At 43.2% G+C, this 18,683-nt stretch overlaps 3 protein-coding genes across 4 annotated transcripts in view; all 3 read right to left on the minus strand.

Moving 5' to 3' along the window:
• Positions 1–9,651, minus strand: part of LOC116322291 (signal-induced proliferation-associated 1-like protein 1) — a 40,696-nt gene extending 31,045 nt beyond the window's left edge. The window contains exon 1 of the mRNA XM_039603310.1: positions 9,323–9,651. The gene's annotated coding sequence lies outside the window, so the exon portion shown is untranslated. The remainder of the gene's footprint in view (positions 1–9,322) is intronic.
• Positions 9,652–11,525: 1,874 nt separating this feature from the next.
• On the minus strand, positions 11,526–13,192 carry gpx2 (glutathione peroxidase 2). The gene is made up of 2 exons (XM_031742339.2): positions 12,598–13,192; positions 11,526–12,245 (listed from the first exon to the last, which is right to left on the minus strand). The coding sequence occupies exons 1-2, from the start codon at positions 12,964–12,966 to the stop codon at positions 11,892–11,894; spliced, it is 723 nt and encodes a 240-aa protein (XP_031598199.2). The 5' UTR covers positions 12,967–13,192; the 3' UTR covers positions 11,526–11,891.
• Positions 13,193–13,302: 110 nt separating this feature from the next.
• LOC116322355 (ras-related protein Rab-15-like) lies at positions 13,303–18,648 on the minus strand. Of its 2 annotated transcripts, none has more exons than XM_039603009.1 (7): positions 18,230–18,648; positions 15,856–15,916; positions 15,709–15,769; positions 15,571–15,630; positions 15,294–15,383; positions 14,357–14,422; positions 13,303–14,274 (listed from the first exon to the last, which is right to left on the minus strand). In XM_039603009.1, the coding sequence occupies exons 1-7, from the start codon at positions 18,351–18,353 to the stop codon at positions 14,119–14,121; spliced, it is 618 nt and encodes a 205-aa protein (XP_039458943.1). In that variant the 5' UTR covers positions 18,354–18,648; the 3' UTR covers positions 13,303–14,118. The 2 variants fall into 2 exon arrangements, with proteins under 2 accessions (XP_039458943.1, XP_039458942.1); XM_039603008.1 differs by having other exon boundaries at positions 15,553–15,630; positions 18,230–18,645.
• Between the last annotated feature and the right edge of the window lie 35 nt (positions 18,649–18,683).

An 18,683-nucleotide genomic window follows, 5' to 3' on the forward strand; every position in this document is an offset into this window, starting at 1 on the left:
GATCCTGGCCAGACCTGCTTGCTATGTGGGCACTAACACACACACAGACACAGTTACTTTACCAACTGACCCCTGACCCCTGAGCTCCTAAGTGTCCCTCAAACCTCATTCAGAGATCCACTCCTCTACTTCACTGTCACTCCCTGAAAGCTCACTGTCCTCACTTTCTGAGGACAGAAAGTGCACATTCCTTTGGGTTCCTTCCATAAAAGGTATTTACATCCATGTCCTGTAATTATGAGTAGATTGTAAAGTAAAAAACATTGACTATGATCATATAAATGCACACAAACACATCTCTACACACATATGCAAATGCATTATATTGCCTGAAAAAAATTGGGCTAACTGCGCAGTGTTGCCTTGAGGCAACGAATGAAAATTAACAGTTTTACTGTATAAATAAATTTTAAAAAGTAGAACAAACAATCAAATATGCTTCTTAACATATTCATGCACATCCAAGTATTTTTTAATATACATTTATTTCACTATAAACATGTAAAATAGTGCTCTTTATCTTGCCTCCTAATGGAGATGTCTCTCATGTAGTGCAGCTTGCAGAAAGGGGTCCTCCCCCCCCCCAAATGAAAGTCACACCACCTTCAACTCATCATTTTATTGGAAAGAGATGTGTCTGGTAGCATTATTTGAAAAAAAAAAAAAGTTTTTTTTTTGAAGGGCCAGTGTAAGGCATGAAAATGTGGTTTGTTGCCTCAGGGCAACGCTATGCAGTAGAGGGTTAAGATTAGGCTTAAAACTTCCCTTTTTGATAAAGCATACAGTTAAGGCTGGATCAGGTGACCCTGAATCCTCCCTTAGTTCTGCTGCAATACGTCCAGGCTGCTGGGGGATTCCCACGATGCATTGAGTGTTTCTCCTTCAGTCACCATTTTCACTCACCATGTGTTTATACACCTCTCTGCATTTACTTACTTGTTATTATTAATCTCTGGTTCTCTTCCACAGCATGTCTTTTGTCCCGTCTTCATCCACTTACCCCCAACTGGTTACGACAGATGGCCACCTATCCCTGAACCTTAGGATATAAAGCGCCTTGAGGCGACTGTTGTTGTGATGTGGCACGCTATAAATACACCTGAATGAATACATATTTGCTTATTATTGAACCCAAACTTTTATTTATAGCTATATCTATATAAGGCAGACATAGATGTCTATATAGAGCTAGCATCTATCTGTATATAATGAGTACTTTGGACACAGTCTAAACATCAGAAAAGTCAGCCTGCTGAAAGTCACACCAACTTTAATGTAAGACCCTTTAAAAAAAGAAGAAAAAAAAACAGCTTGAGAAATGTAATTTGTCTGCCCTGCACCACACAGGAAATCTATTTAGAACCATTTCTAAAACAGTCTACCTCTCATCAACTATTCTGTCATTTCCTGCAGGTGAACAATATCTGCAATTTATATGGGAAAGTTTCGCTGCAACGTCCTGAGAGAGAAAGCTTCAGTGTTCTCAACCAACCCATCTTTCAGCTTCTGCTTTTACTGACAAAAACCAAAAGAAAATGAAAGGCAGTTCCTCTTGTTGTTCTAATGCATTTGAATGTAACCACAGTTTTACTTCTATTATAAAAGAAAACCTCAACTTTCCACACTGAACTGAAAAAAGAAACTGACCTGAGCAACGGGGCCAACAATGCAAAGAGAGCATTTCCCAGCAGCGGGTCTTGTTAAACACGGCTGTGACGACTGGGAGGTGTTTCTAGGGCTAGTCTGTTTACTTTATTCACCCTACAAAAGGTAAATTCCCTCTCTTGATATCTGAAAAGCAGTGAACCTATTTGTTACCAAACAAATACTCCCAGCTCAGCATGGGTCTGGCACACTCCACTCTATGTGCTCAAGTATATGTGCTGGGATGAAGCAGTTTCATCAATTGAGGATTAAAATAGAAGGATGGGAGGGCGAAGCTGCGGTATAATTAACAGTGTTGATGCAAAGAGGAGGGTTGAGAGAAGAATCTGTGGGCTTGCTGTCTATAATTGAGCCCCTTCACGTGCTAAAAGACGGGGGATGGGACTCAGCCAGGGGGCCCGGCAAACACTTCCAAGCCTGCTATTACTTCATTCTCGGATCACAGGCACTTGTGAGCAAAGCAAATCAGAGTAAGCCCTTAGTGCTTCTCACAGTAACGTGCACAGATTAATTTTGACTGTTCCACTGGAGCAGCGTCTCTTCATCGTCATTTGCAGCACAACAGTGGAGCTGTATGAAAGTTTGAACTGGGATAAATACAGAGGGTCATGAGATGTCAGTCACAATGTTAAGTAGATCATGGTTTTTTGATTGAACATCACTGGGCGCCCCAGGCTGAGGGCATCCAGTGGTCATAAACACACTGCATGCCAGGAAACTCGTCTCCTAGCGGTCCAAACACCAATAGAGTAATCAATAATATTCCTGAAAATCAACACGCTTGGAAACAGAAAACACGTGCATTACACACAGTTGTTGTTAGAAATCCAGTTTATGGCCACATTGTTCCAATTGGAAACAAACCAATCGATGTTAAAATTTTAGCCCTATGAGTTAGAGCTTAGGGCTCTCAGGATGTTGGCCAATCAGTTGGATCACATTGCTCTGTCATATGAGGTAAAAGGAGCAGCATAACCTACAAAGCACCTCCAGTGGACCTGTATAATCCTTGGCTTCTCTATTGTCTTGTGTCTGTGAGCTTCCAGTTCAAGTTGCATCAATGTGCTTGGACCCTGTTATACTTCCTTGTAAGTCCATCCATTCACTTTCTTAACCACTTATCCAGATACAGCCACGGGATCTGGAGCCCATCCCAGCTGACAATGAGAGAGAGGCAGTGTCAACCAAACAGAGTTTGCCAGACCGCCACCAGACTAACACAGACTTACAACCACCCACATCCACGCTTAAAGCCAATTTAGGATCACTAATTAACCTTTGGACTGTGAGAGAAAACCAGAGCACCCAGGGAAAGTCCACAGAGTCCAAGGACACCATGCAAATGTCCCAGAGAAAGTTCATAAGTCTGATGTTCTATATTTACTGCTGCATAAAATGCAAAAAAATGAAACTGTACTCATGAGCAAGACCAGTGGTTTGGAATGCAGGAAGGGTCAGGAGAAAGCATTTACATCTTTGCGTACAACCGTGGATTAGCAGCAAGGTCAGCTAACGGCAACCTGTCACATTTTTACAGCTGAGGTGTTGATATGACAGATGCCTGCAATGTTTGGAAGTCATCCACTGCCCTGTCCTCTCACATCCTCTGCCTGATTGCACGGGTAGCAAACAAGCTGAATCACAGAGAGATGTGAAGAAGGAATCCTGATAAGATCGCCCTTACCACAATAAAGTAAAGCGCATTTATTTATCACAAAGGCAGAAAACAATCAACAATCACAGCAACCTTGTATCTATTGCTGGAACACACACTAACTCAACATTCAGATGCACTGAATCAGTTAGGAAAAAAAGAATGAAAGCAGTGTGACACAGTCACAGGGGCTGAACTTGCATTTATAGAATTATGTAGATTCATTTGAAATGGTTTGTCTGGGCATGTTGTAGCAAAGTGCTGTTAAAAGAAGCGATGCAGTTCTTACAGTGTGATTAAGCAGGTTGGGGGAGGCTGGGACCTTGCTGAGCCAACTTGAGAAACATGACCTCCACAGCAGCAGCAGAACTGACCACGGCCTATTTAAAAAGCCCACAGAGAATGTAATCTAATCTACCATAAGTTGCTCTGTGCATCCTCTTCAGTTAATTTCCCTCAGTCAAACTGATCTTTCAATCGATCAACAGCTGTTTAGCCCCTGAGCATGCCTCTGCAGCAATACGGAAATGCACATAAACTCATTAAATTACACAAATTGATGACTGGGATGTATTGCAGCAGTACGGATTTTACCACAGACAAACATATGACTGACACAATGGGACCTTTAGCTGAGAGAGCAGTGGGTAAAAAGGAAAATACAGCCAGTCATCCTGGAGTGCCAAAGTCAAGGTGAAGGCTTGATTAATAGCCCCTTACACTGGTATCTCCTCTGAGGCCACCGCTAGTGCACAAGATGTCCACAGTTTTATAATTAGCCCTTTAAGTCGAAAAATAAGGATTAATTCTTGCCAGATAAGCATTTTACTAAGGTAGCGCCAATGTGATGCAGTCAGTACAAAGGACATGGGTAAAGCTTCAGTACAACACAGAGACAGCAACAAAGGAAGACCTTCTTGTTGTTACTCTCACGGGAAAGCTCAGGGGATTCTCTGGGATGTCTCTCAAGAAGCCTTGCTGACTGTGCTGTCCCCTCAGCCCCCTCACAGCTTGCAGGGCAGTCTAATTTCCGAACTGAAGGCAGGTATGCTTCAGTAATCAGGAGGTCAGAAATGGCAGGTAGCTTCTTGATGCACAGTTGAGCAGCTGTGAGGCTCGATGAGGCCTCAAAATTCAACAACAGCAGCAGCTGCAGCGTGGCAAAGTTATACATGTAAACCGTTTCCAGTCATTGATTTGGGCACGTGTCCAGTGCACGGCCCAGTGCGCTTCCAGTCCAATTACAGTCAGGCCACAAAGTTAATCAATTCATACAGTCATTTGGACTACGATAAGTCAGCTAGTGTTGCATAACAGTGGTGCCCTGCTAAATCACACTCTGCCAAAAGAAAAAACAAAAGAAAAAAATCACAGTGCAAACCTGCACAGCATGCTGCTCCTGCTGCTGGCTTGTGCTGCACCGCATTAATGGCACACTCCAGCCAGCCCTGCAACTGGAGTTTTAACCTAATATTGAGCCAGTCTTATGCAAACCGCATTTAACTACAAACAGCAGCTCAAGGAGGAGGGTTTCTAATGCTTTTGTTCCCCCTGGTGCCGAAATGTACAACCCCCCCAAAAAATACAAGTAAATTAACATCTGCTTTGCTAATCACACAGTGTCAGGCACTTGTCCCAGTAATTGTTCTGTTTTGATTTTGGTTCACTGATGAAGACTGAAGCTTTGTGTGAGCCCCTCATTTGCACGTTCCACTGTGTTTTTCTAGCTCCTGCTGGGCATTTGAACACATTTAGCCTTTTAGGATCTTTTGAAAGTGAGGCAGAAGTTGGACATTTAGGACATCAAGCTAAAAATTTGCCCAGCTGTCTGTGTTCGCTTTGTCAGTAGTAAACAAGCCACTTCTGACTTCCTCCTTATCAGTATTCTACTCGAGTGTATGTACCGTGTAAACACAAGCAAAGCAACAACTTCACCTTACCTCCTCCCAGTGCCGATAAAGACAACTGCTGAACTAAGCACCAGAGCCATTAAGAGACTGAAAGAGGTGGCCAGTGTAAGGTGACATATTCAACTTCAAGAATGTCTATCAAACATAGCACATGCCCAGCTTTCAGTTTCAGCCGAGTTCTTTGAGTTGCAAAGCTAGCCTGGCCGGGTATCCAGGAATACATCAATGAAATACACAGGAAACAGGCAGTGAGAGAGGAAAGGCTGGGAAAGCAGCCATGTTTGTTATTAACCGGCTCTATCTGCCCTTTGCACCTGGAGCAACATGGAAAAAGACTATGGCCTATTTTATCAGAGAGCATACTGTTGCACCCTGGTTAGAATATTTACAACACATATTTATATAGAGAGACAGACAGAGAAAGACTTACAGTATGAGCTCATTATAATATTGAGTGGGGTACTAAAACAGAACTATTACAAGACAAGTGAGTAGGACATTCTTTTGCAGACTTCAGTCAGTCCACCTGAGGCTATTTATTTAAAAAGTCATCTGAACCTTACAGACTGAGCCTTTGGTCCACAGTGGTCTCATTCTTCTCTCTCAAATAAGAGCACAAAAGGAACTCACAGAGTGGAAAGAGATTCCCTGGTTCCAAAAGCAAAGGATGTGGAATTTTGGAACCATATGAGAAGAGGGGATTTGGGGGAATTTCGGTACAGGAAACAAAGCACAACACGGACTACAGCATGCGTTTCTCAACTGGTGTTGTTAAATAGTGTTCTGGGGCAAAACTTACGCAGCGTTTTGTTGTGCCAGCATTCCAGTTTACTACACGTCACATGGTAAAGGCTCCTGAACATAATAATACAATCGTAAACACGAACAAGAATGAGGATAAGCTGATCAGACCTGTCTACGTATTGAGATCTGTTCTGAGATCAGCCGTGGCAGAGCCCTCGCGCATTCCTGCCTGCTTCTCAGATTTCGGTCCACAGGAGGGGGGACAACGGCAGAACCTCTGCGGTTTTTGTACGTGGAATTATTTTCCAAAGCTGCCCACATAGTCTCTGCATGAGGCTCGGGCCTGCAGCTCTGCTTGATGTTTGGATTCTTCTCTGAGTTGGAGTTCTGTAATCCATTCCAGAGAGAGTGTGCAGGCCAAACAGAGACACTGTAGCAACTGGCAGACATGTCGAGACAATTCCAAGCACGTCGCTGCTGTGTGGCAGCGGAGATAGCCTGCAGCAACACATCATCATCAGAATCCCTAGTTTTCATTATGGAACATTTCATTTTTTTTAAGTGGTTGTTTACCAATCCTTCTTCTTCTTTTTTTTTAACTTTCTCATCTCTGTCCCACGTCAGACTATTTTCAGCCTGTGTGTGAGGTTCGATGGGAGCAGAAAAGGGGAATTACACAGCGTCTGATCTCGGCATGACTGTGGGTTTTGGTTTGGGTTTGAGAGTTGGAAGCAGGATGACAGAAACCAGAGAGGTCTCTTTAGTTTAGGAATGCAGTGTATATTGTAACAGACCACCAAACGGAGACCAAACCCCTCCAGTCAGGGTCAGAGCCCAGCCAACTTGCAACACCTTCCACCTGTCCCACCGCTCAGCCTCCCAGGGTCGGCGATCTCCCACAAAGATAATTACAGTGTATCCAAACCGCTGCACATTTTTGGGAGGTCAGAAACTTTGCGTCAGGTGGGATGGAGAAGGGGGTGATTTCCCCTTTGTCTGGACCCATTTACTCTGTGACAGAGCTCTGAAAGGGGATTACATCATCACTATTGTGGCTTCCGAGCCCTCTGCTTTCCTCCGCCGGGCGGTATAAAGTGGACCGTCCCATCCAGACAAAGACAGAGCATTCCAACAGTTTAGCAAGCAGGAAATGCAGACCCACAGTCACACCTCATTAAAGTCAAACTCATCAACCTCTCAGTCACCAGCAAAAAAAAAAAAAAAGACACTCACTCTGAAGAATCACCAGAGGCCATGTTACCATCAGGTCATTTGACTTTGACTATGAGCTGACTAATACCAGTCAGACACTTCACTCATAAAAACTGAGGAAGCTTCCCCTTTCTTTTTTTTTGTCAAATCTGTTACCGAAGGTTCTGTCAAAATCCAGGAAAAAGTGACTCATGTAGGAGGGGAAAAAGAAAATAAAAAAAATCAGCCTTGTAACTGACACTGACCACATTGGTACACCACTTTTTATCCAGGGATGCATCTCAAGGTCTGTTTATTTAGCTGTCCAGTGAGAGGTGAGAGGCGTCACAGTCTCAGAAATGATCCAACTTTGTGACGGTAAGAGTCACCACACCACAATGAAAAGAGTTCAGTCAGTATCTACTTTAAGAGCACTGATGCACTTTGAACCTGAGCATTAATTAAAAAAAATACTAACCTCATCTTTCTTTGTATAATATAAACAGTTAATTTACGCATGTTATGAAGACCACTTAGCATAACTGCAGCGCATAGATTCCAGAGTAGCAAATTATAAATCAGCACAATGGTTCTCTTGTTGTTCCCTTTTATCTTTGCTCAAACTATTCCCTTCGAGCCAATGCACAGGAGACAATGGAAACATAAGCTCAACTTAGCAACAGGAAGCATCCTTGTGTGAACGTGCGGGCATGTTATAGAAAAGACCCTACTACGAATGAAGAACACCAACAATTGTTGTGCGAGAGATGCAACGCAAAGTGAAAATAGCAACACTGTCCTCCAGTAATAAAACAAGGGGAGGACTACGTATGCTGATAAGGAAGGTGAGAGGCAGAGACTCTGCTAAACAAGCAGAGTTATCTTTGTGCATCTATTCTGAAAGTAGTCTCACCCAAATCTTTGGGCAGATCTTATCAACTGAACTAGCCTCTCATCCCCAAATGAACCGTTACAGGCCCACGCAGTGAAAGAAATAAAACAGAGCAAGTATTTTTTTTCCCATCCAACAAGATCATTTTCATCTCTATAATAAAAATAACACTAGAAAAAAGCAAGAAGCAATCCAATGTATTTGCAGAAGGCAAAAAAAGGGACAAAACTGAGAGTAACTAAGCAGTAAAAGTGGAAGTGAAGCTGTATGATCAGTCATGCCAGCCACAGTGGGTCAGCTAAGCTTATCAAGAATGCTAAAAATCCCAGATCCTCGCCCAAAACCAAACTACAAAGCTTCCCCTTTTTTCACCTGACTCAAGTTATCCAACTGCAATAAACACTGCTTCTGTAACACACACTCACACACCATGATTCAGTTATGAGCAGCCCCCCCTTTATTATATTTAATTCCCTACCTCCTTACTTGTAACTGTGCCCCCTCTGGACACAACGCTGCCCTGTAAAAGTAAACTCTGAAAGGTTAAGGTCTGTTTGTTTCTGTCAAAACAAAACTCCCAGCCCTGCATTACCAGATCTTTCCTATTCACACGCGCTGCTGCCACCACTGCACTGGTGTGCATGCTCTCTGTGTTCCAAAACAGCCTATGTGAGCACAGTTGGCCACAGAGGCTGGAGTGCACTCCACACATCCACATCAGGCAGAAATAAACTGATAATCTCATCAAGAATGGCACTGGATACTCAGTTGGAGGGAGGGGGGCATGACTTGCAGGGAGCCCTGGTGGCCTAATCTATTCAAGCAGATGCTTAGCCAGGGCAGGCTGTAAACAAATCTCTCAAGACAGATGTGGCAATCACCTGGTGCCTGACAAGCCTTCACGTGTGGCAACAACGCGGGATACGCCACCTTGGAATTTATTTATTTTTTTCCGGGTGGTGACAGACGTATATCCTCCAGTATGCAGCGGTGTGGCGTGAACGATGCCACCTGTGAATCGCAGGGAACAATGCCCTTGACATACACGGCGACGCAGCGGATGTGTTTGACAGCCACCCTGATAGCCTCACTTCGCCTCACCACGTCAGCCCCATTAGTTCTAATAACACTAACAATAATAATAACACTAACACTGCGCACTGGCTTTCCCCCTGCACCTTCACACAGCACGAGGATGTGCTTTGTCCTCCTCACACAGATGCTGGGTGCAGGCACCCCCGCGCATGACTTCGTAACGCCACTCACCTTTTCTCATTGTGGTTGTCACACAACACGAAGCAGTTTTGCTTTTCTTTCTTTCCTCTCCTTCCTTTTGTTTCAACTCGTAACAAGGTGCTCCAAGTCCGAGACACAAACTACGCAGCAGCTCTGTTGGCTGCCCTCGCGGGGGGAAAAACAAAAAAAACCCGTGCTGGCTCCGGTTCAGACCGAGGACGGCCCGACGTCTTCCTCTGAACGGCAACTTGGAAGTTTGATAGAAAGTTACGGCTTTGCCTCGCTGCGGTATGCAGCTGCTGGAGGGATGAGATCATTCAGGCAGCCTCCCCTCTCCCTCTCTCTCCCTCTCTTTTCTGCCCTGGAGTCTCGCGAGAAGGCTTAGCGGGGGGAAAAGCAAACGTTGCCGTGGCAACAGTGCTCACCTGTAGTGAGTAGATGGTCAGAGGGGAATCGAAGAAGTCTCACTCTGCTTCAAGTGACTCCAGGTTAAAAAGTGGACAGTTTATTCAATAGCAGGTGAAACTTGTCATGTTTTAGCCCAAAAGTCTTTAAGCTAGCTCCAGTTACACCGCTCGTGCATGTTTACTGCTGCGGAGTTTAATGTAAAACAGGCAATTAATGCCATTAGGTTTGACCTTTGAACCATTATCTAAATCGACTTCAGTTTCACAAGCTTGTGGGGATAGGTTAATTGGATAATTCAAATTGCCACTAGGTGTGAATGTGTGAGTGAATGTGAGTGCGAATGGTTGTCTGTTCCTGTGTGTTGGCCCTGCGACACACTGGCGACCTGTCCAGGGTGTACCCCGTCTCTCGCCCTATGACAGCTGGGATAGGCTCCAGCGCCCCCCGCGACCCTGAAAAGGATAAGCGGAAGCGAATGGATGGATGGACTTCAGTTTCAATTGTTTCAAATCATCAGTCAAATCTGATTGGTTAAACAAAAAAGCCCTTTTGAGTTTATGATGTATCCACGTTGCAAACTGTGTATTGCGACCTACAGCCTACTGTTGCAGGGTCGGTGTGCAATTTTAAAAGCATTTAATTAAATCGGAAAGCTAAAGGAGTCCATATTTTTCTTAGTGTGTTCAGAGCTTTTACTAAAGCTGCCTTTAAACGAACTTTTAGAGTCAGGAATGTCTGCTGGAGACAGATTTTTCACGTTGATATACGTACTACTGTCAAATAGGGTTTACTTGGACCAAAATATACATGACGATTTGAGTGAGCCCTGCGACTGACTGGCGACCTGTCCAGGGCGTACCCCGCCTCTCGCCCTATGACAGCTGGGATAGGCTCCAGCGCCCCCCGCGACCCTGAAAAAGATAAGCGGAAGCGAATGGATGGATGCATGGATGGATGGATGGATGGATGAAGTGAGAGTGAGTCACCTGTTCAAAATAACTGATCTTTGGTGAAATTTTTCTGCAAGCTGTGAGTAGATGGGAGAAGTGTAGAGGGTATAGGGAGAGGCCCCTGGCGCAGCTCTTCTAATATTTGCTTCTCCCCAACAGGCGTGAAGCTTTTCCTTGCAGTCATACTGAGGGAAATCAAATGTCCTGGAGCATCGCGACAGCATGAACATGTAAATATAATATGCAAAGAGACTAAGTATGACTACAATAACCACAGCCACTATGAGTGGAAGTAAAACCCGTGAAATGTATCACTTTAATGTTTCTAAATGTACCCACCTGCCATGAGGTCACCGTGTGGCCTGTTGTGCTGACGTAGATGTCAGCATATGTGCACAAAGCCCTGCGCGAACCTCCAAAGCAGGCCTTGCAAACAGTGCAGATTTTGCATAAAAAGCTAAAGCTGCATGGCAGTTCATAACACAGCTAACAAGGTCACTGTTTAACCTACATGCATGACTTTGGGTTTGTCTTAAGGTGTCACTGTAGTGATAAAGTATTCATGTAGCTGCATGGTTTCAGCATGTTTTTACTTTAAAAATGTAGGTCTGGAAAATTAGAGTGGGAGGCTCTGAGATAATAAAAAAAAAGGGATTCATCGGGCAAGAGGATGCATAATCAGAAGATTGCGCTGTGAATTATTTGAAAGGGTGTTTCAAATAATTCCACATCCTCCCCACTGTATTTAAAGCTTCATTATTATGCCTACTCCAGCTCTATTTTGGTCGTGCTTACATCAGAGGAGCGCATCTTTATGGTGTCTTGCGGTGTTTATATATGGTCCAATTAAAAATCACACCTCAGTGGGAGACGAATTTGGTTTGAAGGTTTTATTCCAGTGCAAACATTATGTGTGTGATGAATGTTAATTCGCGGGTGAAGTTTAGGATTAAATCAGCAGCACCATCTGCTGGACGAACAGGAAAAGGACAAGAAACAAAAGGACGTAAAAAAAACCCATCAAAGTGATCATTTGCCTCATGCATAATGTACATTTGCGTAAACTTTTAACTACACTGTTCATTCATCCACAACTGTTAAGCACTTATAAGGCCTCCGATGATATTCCCTTATTCTTTTTTAGAACATCACCCTCATTTAATAAGGCTCAACGGTGTGGAGGACAGCATGACAGCTTTGAGAGTTATGGATGAGAAGTCATTAAGAGATGGAGACTATTCTTAGGTCTTAGTTAATCTTAGCAGTCTTTGAATGTCAGGTTCTATGTCAATGGTGGGGAATTTTTTGCTGTATCGCTTAAAGGGTTCTCCCTCTGGCCCGATGAGGAATTTCTCAAAGTTCCAGGAGATATCCGTCCTGCTGATGGGGCTCCAAACCAGAAATTTGGGGTCCTGAATGAGAGAATTTGGGTCGTCATCGGGATAGGGGAGTTTGTCTTTCAGATAGGCAAAAACTGGGTGGGTGCTTGTTCCATTGACGTCACACTTCTCGAAGATGGTAAAGATGGGCTTGAAGCCTCCGCCTGGACGCACGTGCTGCAGTGAATTCAGGATTTCACCATTGGTGCAGTTCTCCTGCAGAACAAGCATTCATTGGTTTCATTATGATAGTGAAGATGATTAAAATCCTACTTTAGTATCAAACGATCACTACCAGATACAGTTTGCACACTATTAAATGATGCAATTCCTGTGACTTGCTTTAGGAAAGAGGAAATACACTAATGCCAATAATAAAAGTCAGACTTTTATTAACTCAAATCTGACCCAGGTAGGATCAGGAAAAGGAAAATGTCTGTGAAGTGGTATTTATGTATTTGAAACAGAACTGGAAATTTACTGATTTTAACAATAACACATAACTGGTACATGAAGTAATACATTTTAGAGGTTTTTAAGTGACATCAAACTCCGCTGCTGAACTCACCTGATAGCCAAACTGGTTGCAAGGAAAACCCAGGACCACCAGCCGATGGGGGTACTTGCTCTGCAGCTGGTTGAGCTCGCTGAAGTCCCGGGTGGTGGTTCCTCAGAGCGAGGCCACATTCTCTATGAGGACCACCCGTCCTCTGAAGACGTTGAAGTCCACCGAGTCTCCCTCCAGCGTGGTGGCCCTCAGGTCGTAGAAAGTCTTCGCAATGAACGTCATCTCGTCCTCTGGTTCTGCCACAGTGGAGGCAGAGGGGATCTCGAGCTGCCTGTATCCAAGCTCTTGGTCACCTGATTCATTTAGGGCAGAAAGTTGCCTTTGACAAGGATCAAATGGCCCTGCGGGAAAGTGATCTCCATCTGCCATCCTATACTCTGAAGACTTTTGAGATAGAGTAATGTAACTGATTGTGTGTGTCTTCCTACTAGGGTAAGATTTTTAAAATTTTATCAAGTAAACTTTGACTTTCTAGGAGTGAATGTAATTATATTTTCAAAGAGTGTTTTAGGGATAAAACTTGCACATACTACGCTACTTTACGGCATCTCTGTGACATGTATCAGTTTTCGCTGTCATCAAAAATTTAACATGATCCCCCGTCTTTCACAGAGGGTGATTAAAAATGAATGAATCTACTGTCTGAACTCTTTCAGGACTTGACTTCACTCCTTGCATTCTAATGTAATGACTCAGCAAGATCCCGACACATCTCATTAGCTTTAATATGAAAACTTTAATTTATTAACCCGTACAGCGGTTTTGTTATTTTTTGTAACAACCTGCACACATCATTTAAAAAAAAATTACATACAAGTGGCAACTTGGCAGAGCCTGAGTACATTACTTCAAAGAGCGGTAACACTCCTTTAGCACACAATGCCAATCACATTTGTAACGCAAATGCACACATTCGGGATGATAATGCATGAGCAAGCATTCGAGGTCTTCGAACATGGCACGACAGAGTCTCCGTCAAAGGAGGATAGTCAATTGTGTAAATAACTCCACCCCTGCTGGGTTTGAATTTCAAGGTGTAAATAATTCAGCTCTGTCCCTCCGGCTTCTTCGTCATTGCCTCCATCCTCTTCCTCCGCCCTCCTCAAATAAACGATTGTTGATTTGAATCTACAATTCACCTACAGCACCAACCAAATTATTCAATATAAAAAATTTTTTGAACAAAATGTGATGAACAATTGGTGCTTAGTGCAAACCTGTATTTTAAAGGAAGAAATTGTGGGTATGGATAGTTTTATTACACAAAACCGTGTTCTCCAGGAACCTCACCGGCTTTAAGATCCAGTGATCATGGAACAAAATTGGCCCTCTGCTGGTAGCTCCTAAACGCATTTAACACAGTGTGATTAAAAAAAAAAAAAAAACTTACAAAAAGTGAAACCCATTCATTAAACCCCTGGGGCAACAGGTCTCCGCATCTACAAAGAGGGCAAAGGGGGACTGAATCAAGTCAGAGCGCCTTCAGCCATAAGCTGTGGCACCATGATGGCCATCTTGTTTCTAACAGGCGCAGCTCCTCTGAGGACAGTGAGGGACTGTGCTCTCTTTGTCTTCCTCCAGACCTGCCTTATCCAGATAGCTGTCCAGAGATCCCAACAGGTTGTCCACGTCCCTCTTGTGAGCCTGTAGCACGAGTTCTGTCAGACGTTTGAATGACTGGAGGAAGAAGGAAGAACGAAAACAAAACAATGTAGCGGGGAATTACCCAGAAAAAAATGTTACCAAGAACATCCACTACCTCATTGATGTTGATATTCTTGGAGGCACTGGTTTCAAAGAACTCCATCCCATAGGATCCTGCTAACTACAGACAACATTGAAGCGCATATTACAGAACAGTATTCTATTTTAAGAGACATCCTGGTATCAGCTATTAGCTTTCGGAAGCTGGGACTTTGATAGTAGTGCCTCTAAAAGGCTTTTCTCCCTTAAAATAAGTTATGCTACAACCATATTGCACGTTTTCTCAATAAAAGTTCTTCCCCAATATGCAAAAGCCTTTTTTTTAAACCTCAAAAATAAAGTCAACATTATTCCCAACATGAGAGCAGCGACTGAGTCTAGTATAACTGAATATTTTGTAGTATTTAGTATCTATGGTCCTGGTCTGTGTGAAGAGCTCGGAGGAACGTTCACTCTGATGAATGACATTTGGCTGTAATTCATTGTCTACTTTAACAGGGTCAGAAAGAGTTCATTTTCGTGTTTCTACAACACGAACAACTACTCATCACACACAAGATCTGTACAACCATCCGGAATTTATTTCGGAGTGTTTTAAAGTCTTCACCGTGTCTTTACGGTAAAAAGGCCTGAGGCTGTCTGAGCAATAGAAACAACTAAGATGGCCAGCATCCAAATGCCTGCCAGCACAGAGATAGTTGTGCGCACACTTCTCAAATCGAGTTGCCAAGTTGCCCGACAGACAGGTTGAATTTGTATGCAGTGTGTGGATTGTGTAGACGGTGTTTCGAGCTGATCTGGCAGCTTAGGTGACATTTATGAAACACACAAAGCTTTCCAGCACAGGTATTACAGTAATTATCATCAAGTTTAAGGAAGTTTCCCGGAAGAAACTGAAGGCCACCAGGAGACTGACTTACAATATGGGAGAAATGTATATTATGATGTTGAGTACTTAAAACACAACCTACAAATTAAAGGCTCAATCAAACCTTGGTTCCTTGGTTCTTTGACACTTCCCTCCTGAGTGAATCATCACATTTGTTTCCTATCAATATGGTCTCCATTTTTTGGGTAGTATACTAAAAGAAAACAACAACAAAAACTGAAGTTAAGCACAGGGATAGTGGACTTCATCCTGTCAGTCACTCTAAGCCACTGATTGTTTAGCAAACAGCTAAAGTTCAGTCAGCCAGAACACAAATACTGGACAGCTGCGATGGGCAGCGAACAGAGTGCAGATTGCCTTACTTCATCCACATCACTGACCCACTTGGCTATGTGCTTAAAGGACAGCTTGTCTGTGATGTCGTAGACAAAGATGATACCCTGCACAAAAAGGGGAAAGAGGATTTAGGAGTCAAAGCTGCGTTACAGAAATCTAAATTTACTCTTGGCTGCTCATACTTGCGCCCTCCTGTAGTACTGTTTGGTGATGGTCTGATAGCGCTCCTGACCAGCTGTGTCCCTGCATGGAGGAACAAACACATATCAGCAAAAGGGAATCACCCATGGCAGCAAGCGTGAATGCAATGAAAGAAAAATGTCACTTACCATATCTGTACTCGCACCTTGGTTCCATCTACCTCGAGTGTTTTCATCTTAAAATCAATTCCTGACCAAAACAAAGCAAATGCAAATACAGATGTAAGCTGGGATGCCACCTTCAAAAATACAATCACAAACTGGCAACAAATGTCACTGAGGTTCATTGAGGATTGCTCGGAGATACCATTATCTCAACTGGTGTAAACGACACTGCTAGGAGACAGAATAAAGGTTTGCAACATGTAACTTTACTGGTTTCTATTCAAGCAGTTCTTTTAATCTACTTCTTATTTAGTTTTCATCATGCCAACAGAGTCAAAATCCACTCAAAGATAGACACGAATTTCTGATCCTACACTATATACAGTCATGTTAAAGACTCTCTGCATGCCTGTGAGGAAGTGTACTTAGATGTACTTAACTGATCATCAGCAAGTGTCATCACATCTATAAAACCAGAAGTTGTGAAACATTCGCTGATCTGTGCGAATGCCACATTTTTTCCAGAAGTGGATATCACAGCAAGTAGTCTAAGTTCAGAGAAATGGCAAAAACCCCCGGAGCTACATCTCAGACTCTACATGCTTAAATTAGCATTCGTCCTAGAGCCAATTTAGATTCACCAATTTGCCAGCCATGCATGTCTTTGGACTATGGGGGGGAAAGCAGAGAACCTGGAAGGAACCCATGCAGGAACAGAGAGACCAACCGGCCAGCTGCTTTGAACACGGGACATTCTTGCTGTAAGAGGCAGCAAGGACCCAGATCGTACAAACCATCGCACCACCAATGTCTTTTGGACAAACCAGACCAAGGTGGAGATGTTTGGCCATGATGCACAGCACTACATTTGGCAAAGACCAAACACAGCATATCAGCACAAACCCCTCACACCATCTGTCATGCACGGTGGTGGAGGGGTGATGATTTGGGCTTGTTTTACAGCTACAGGACCTGGGCACCTTGCAGTCATTGAGTCGACCATGAACTCCTCTGTATACCAAAGTATTCTGGAGTCAAATATGAGGTTATCTGCCCAACAACTAGAAGATTCTTTCATTTGGCTCCTGTGATGGATATTTATAAGATTTTTTGACACTAGTGGCATCATTGAAGTTAGAATAGGAAAGAAGTGGAGCAGAAAAAAAGGAAGCATGTGATTCTGATCAATTGGACAATTTGTAACCTGTTCTCCGTTTCCTTCTATATTTGGCTCTGTTACATTTAACATAAAACCCTGAACATTTGTCTTTTTCTTTCCGTTTTGCTGCCATCACAATTTGTGGAATCAATAAACACTGTGTAATCCAATCTCATTATTGTGCTCATAAAAAAGTTTTCTGTCAGGCATTTCATATGATCATTGACCATAAATAGATTTTTGTTGGTGATGCAGCTTCCTAGTCCAGTTTGAGTGAAATGAAGAGGTGCTACTGAATCTGAAAATGCACCTACTTTACATAACAATCAAATCACGATCTTAATGTTTTCAGTGTCTGTGAATGAGCTCCTCCTGTAGCCCGTTTCTGTTTCGCCTTAAGGATGGCTTTCCTCTTTTTGCAATTGTTCACTTTTATCATGTAAGAATCTGAGTTTATGTAATATATGCAAAGCTGTCCATTCATCCTGCATATCAGTATCCTTTTGTTCCAGCGCTTCTCTCACTGCCTGATGCAGATCTAAAGGCAAGGCGGGTGATTTTCTTTTAGCAATGATTTCATCATCAGACACTATTCCAAATATCCAAATCCCATGTAAAGCCTTTCCACTCTGCATTTTCTGCTGAGACTTGACCCGGATTATGCTTCACAGTCTAACAGGTAGAGAGGGCAAACAGGGCCTACCACATTTTGTTCCAACTCATTAGTATGTGACACAATCAGGAAAAGTGGCAGTACTGATATGAAGCACTAATGGCCTCATCAATCCGCAAGTTCCAATCAAGGGGAAAAATATAAGATAGGATATCAAATAATTTGAGAGCAGAAGAAATAATCGTCTCCCTTCCCATTTCCAGTGCGCTCGTGACAGAGACGTACTGTATCAGACCTCTTCTACGTGTCTAACCTTTAATTAAGCAAAAACATTACATCTTATACTTTCATTGTGCTTTAGTGTGGGCAACAGAAAACCTTCAAGGCAAACTTTTCCCATGTGAGGCTGTTTGAACTTGAGGCCCTTTAATCCTATAAGTAGGCCCACTTTTACATTCTGAACAAATGGGAACGCTAAAATAAAATGCTCTGAATTTTAAAACCCTTGCATCTACATTCATCCAGAGAAAAGAATTTCCCGGTGTTTAACCGGTTCAACCTGTGGAAAAAAACTGATATGATGAGTTTTGGAGAAAGCTTCACTGAAAACCTGTTGGATGGCTTACCGATGGTGGAAATGTGTGTAGTGTCAAAGTCACTTTCCGTGAACCGGCGCAACATGCAAGTCTTCCCAACCCCCGAGTCTCCGAGCATGAGCAGCCGGAACAAGAAGTCGTACTGTTTAGCCATGACCCAAAACTAAGCGATGAGGAAAAACCATGCCTGTCTGATGCGGCGCTTGAAACTGGCTGCTTGTCCTCTGCTTTGGTGATGCATTCAAGGCCCCTCGGAAACGTCCATGCTAAACTCAAAGAGCGCCACTTGGTGCACTTTACAAAGACTGGTTTCTTGGAACGTTTTTCTAATAATTTGTGGCTCGTCGTGTGCTTTACTATCGCCTTCAAATATTTCAGTAGTACTTCGCGATCCTACATGTCGTTCTTGGTTACACCTGCAATTTCCTACGGCACGGGAAAGCAGCACACAGCCTGCATCTTTGAACCTTGTTTCCTGTAGAGG

The sequence above is a fragment of the Oreochromis aureus genome, linkage group 19, assembly GCF_013358895.1.
Source record: "Oreochromis aureus strain Israel breed Guangdong linkage group 19, ZZ_aureus, whole genome shotgun sequence".
In the NCBI taxonomy this organism is placed as follows: domain Eukaryota; kingdom Metazoa; phylum Chordata; class Actinopteri; order Cichliformes; family Cichlidae; genus Oreochromis; species Oreochromis aureus.

Coding starts and splice junctions, on each gene's coding strand:
- LOC116322355 (XM_039603008.1), bottom strand. CDS start 18,353: ATGGCTAAACAGTACGACTTCTTGTTCCGGCTGCTCATGCTCGGAGAC. Junction 15,631..15,708: donor AGTACTACAGGAGGGCGCAA/GTATGAGCAGCC, acceptor CTTTTTGTGCAG/GGTATCATCTTTGTCTACGA. Junction 14,275..14,356: donor AGAATATCAACATCAATGAG/GTAGTGGATGTT, acceptor TTCTTCCTCCAG/TCATTCAAACGTCTGACAGA.